Below are 2,151 nucleotides of genomic sequence, written 5' to 3'. Positions count from 1 at the left end.
GGGAATTCCTGCAGGGAAATCCTCACAGGTACAGCCAGGGAATTCCAACCAGGAATTCCTACAGGGAAAGCCTCACATTTTTGGTGGATTTCTGGCTGGGTTTTGGGTGTTTGTCCCTGCGTTTCACCCCGAGCTCTGCCCTTGCCCACGTCCCTGTTCATCCCAAACCACCCTGTGACTGATTTTTCTCCCGTTTCTCCCCGTTTTCCCTGTCCCTCCCAGTCCTGCAATGTGCCACCGTCATCGGGTTCTGCTACTGGGCGTCGGAGCTGATCCTGGCGCAGCAGCAGCAGCACAAGAAGTACCACGGCTCCCAGGTCTACGTCACCTTCGCCGTCAGCTTCTACCTGGTGGCGGGGGCAGGGGGGGCCTCGATCCTGGCCACGGCCGCCAACCTGCTCCGGCATTATCCCACCGAGGAGGAGGAGCAGGCGCTGGAGCTGCTCTCGGAGATGGAGGAGAACGAGCCCTACCCGGCCGAGTACGAGGTGATCAACCAGTTCCAGCCTCCGCCAGCCTACACCCCCTGATCCCGCCTGGAATGTCCCTCCGGCCCCGCTCCCACCTCCTGCGGCTCCCGGGGCCCTCCACAAGAGGTTTTTGGGGCGGATTGGCGGCGTTTGATTCCCGGCCTTGGGTTTGTGGCTCCGCGGCGACGTTTGGACTCGGCCTCGTTCCCCCCACGTGGCTCCTCCTGGGAATGGGGCATCCACGGTTCCCCTGGGAATGAGGGATCCACAGTCCTCCTGAGAATGAGGGATCCACAATCCTGAGAATGAGGGATCCACAATTCTCCTGGGAATGAGAGGTTTGGGATCCACCGTTCTTCTTGGAATAAGGGGTGTGGGGTCCACAATTCTTGGAATGAGGGGTGTGGGATCCACATTCCCACATCAGAGCTTGTTCCCTCCTCCTCCGAGGCCCCCAAGGCCTGGACACAAGTGGATATATTTATATATATTTATATATATTTATATCAGGGAAGCTCCCACCACATTCCCGGGGCAGGGATGGCTCATCCTGCACGGCAGGAGGTGGAAATTCCCACTCCCAGCTCTCCCTGCACCTCTCTTCCCACCACACAGACATTCTGCACTTTATTCCAGGCTCTGGGAAGGACTGGGACAGTTTTGGGGCCCCTGGCACTGCACGGGGAGGAAAACTCTGGGGGTTTTTGGGATCATCTGGCTCCTGCCGGCAAAATTTTGGGATTTTTAGCCAAAATAACCCCAGACTTTGGCCCAGCCACAGCTCCTGGGAAGCAGGAGCCCACGCTGGAAAAATCCTGGAGCTTTTATGCAAATCCCTCCACGCCGCCCCCACTCTCCTGCTTTTTCCTCCCAAATTCTGTGTTTTTCCCTCCTGCTCTTGGTTCCTTGCCCCCTTTTCCCTCCTCAATCCCTGAGATGCTCCATCCAGGAGCAGACACTTTCCCTGCATGGTGCTGGAGCAACAGGAGAAGCTGATCCAGCATTTCCCATCCTGGAGGAGGAATCCAGCAGATTTTGGGGCTGTTTAAGGCAAATAATAAGGAAAAAACCCATGGGATTCATCGACCAGCACCGAAAATCCCATCAGGGAATCATGGAATGGTTTGGCTTGGAAGGACCTGAAAGACGATCCAGGAAAGCCCCAGGCTGGCTCCAGGAAGAAGCTTTGGGCCTGGAAAATGGCTTGTTTTAGGTTCTCCACCCTCCCCCCAATGCTTTTATCCCTGTTTGCCCCCCCATCCCTTTTCCCCCCCTGCCCCTGGCTATGCAAGAGCCTCGCTCGCTCTCCGGGGTGGAATCTGGAAAACTCATCCTGGGAAAAGCCCTTCCCGAGCGGCTCCGAGGAGCCCAATCAACACTAAAACCCCTTCGGGGGGATCCCGGGAATGGGGGGTCGGGGGATCCCAAAGGAAACATCCCACAGCTGGGAAAGGCTTTGGGATTGCCTGGATATGCAAGAGGGGGGTTGGGTGTAAATAGTCTGAGCTTAAATGTTCTGAATTTGGGTTAAAAAAAAGACCCCAAAAAGGGACATGATGTTGTTTCCTGCGGGGCTCGGGGGAAAGGGGGGAAGATTGGGGTTTGGAAATGTTGGGATGTGGGAGCCGCGGGATTTGGGGCTCCAGGGGGAATAAAGGGGTGCAAAGAGCCGTGTGTGGAG

At 56.6% G+C, this 2,151-nt stretch overlaps 1 protein-coding gene across 1 annotated transcript; it reads left to right on the top strand.

The window, feature by feature from the left end:
- Window positions 1–191: 191 nt before the first annotated feature.
- On the top strand, window positions 192–2,138 carry TMEM127 (transmembrane protein 127; the record flags this gene model as incomplete). The annotated part of the gene is made up of 1 exon (XM_027673263.1): window positions 192–2,138. A coding segment is annotated over one exon (339 nt), but the record flags the coding sequence as incomplete, so codon positions are not given.
- Window positions 2,139–2,151: the final 13 nt, after the last annotated feature.

Source organism: Neopelma chrysocephalum, unplaced genomic scaffold (genome assembly GCF_003984885.1).
Source record: "Neopelma chrysocephalum unplaced genomic scaffold, ASM398488v2 Primary Assembly neopelma1_182035, whole genome shotgun sequence".
In the NCBI taxonomy this organism is placed as follows: domain Eukaryota; kingdom Metazoa; phylum Chordata; class Aves; order Passeriformes; family Pipridae; genus Neopelma; species Neopelma chrysocephalum.
The sequence above is the reverse complement of the archived record's forward strand: the minus strand, read 5'-3'. Positions and strand labels throughout refer to the sequence as shown.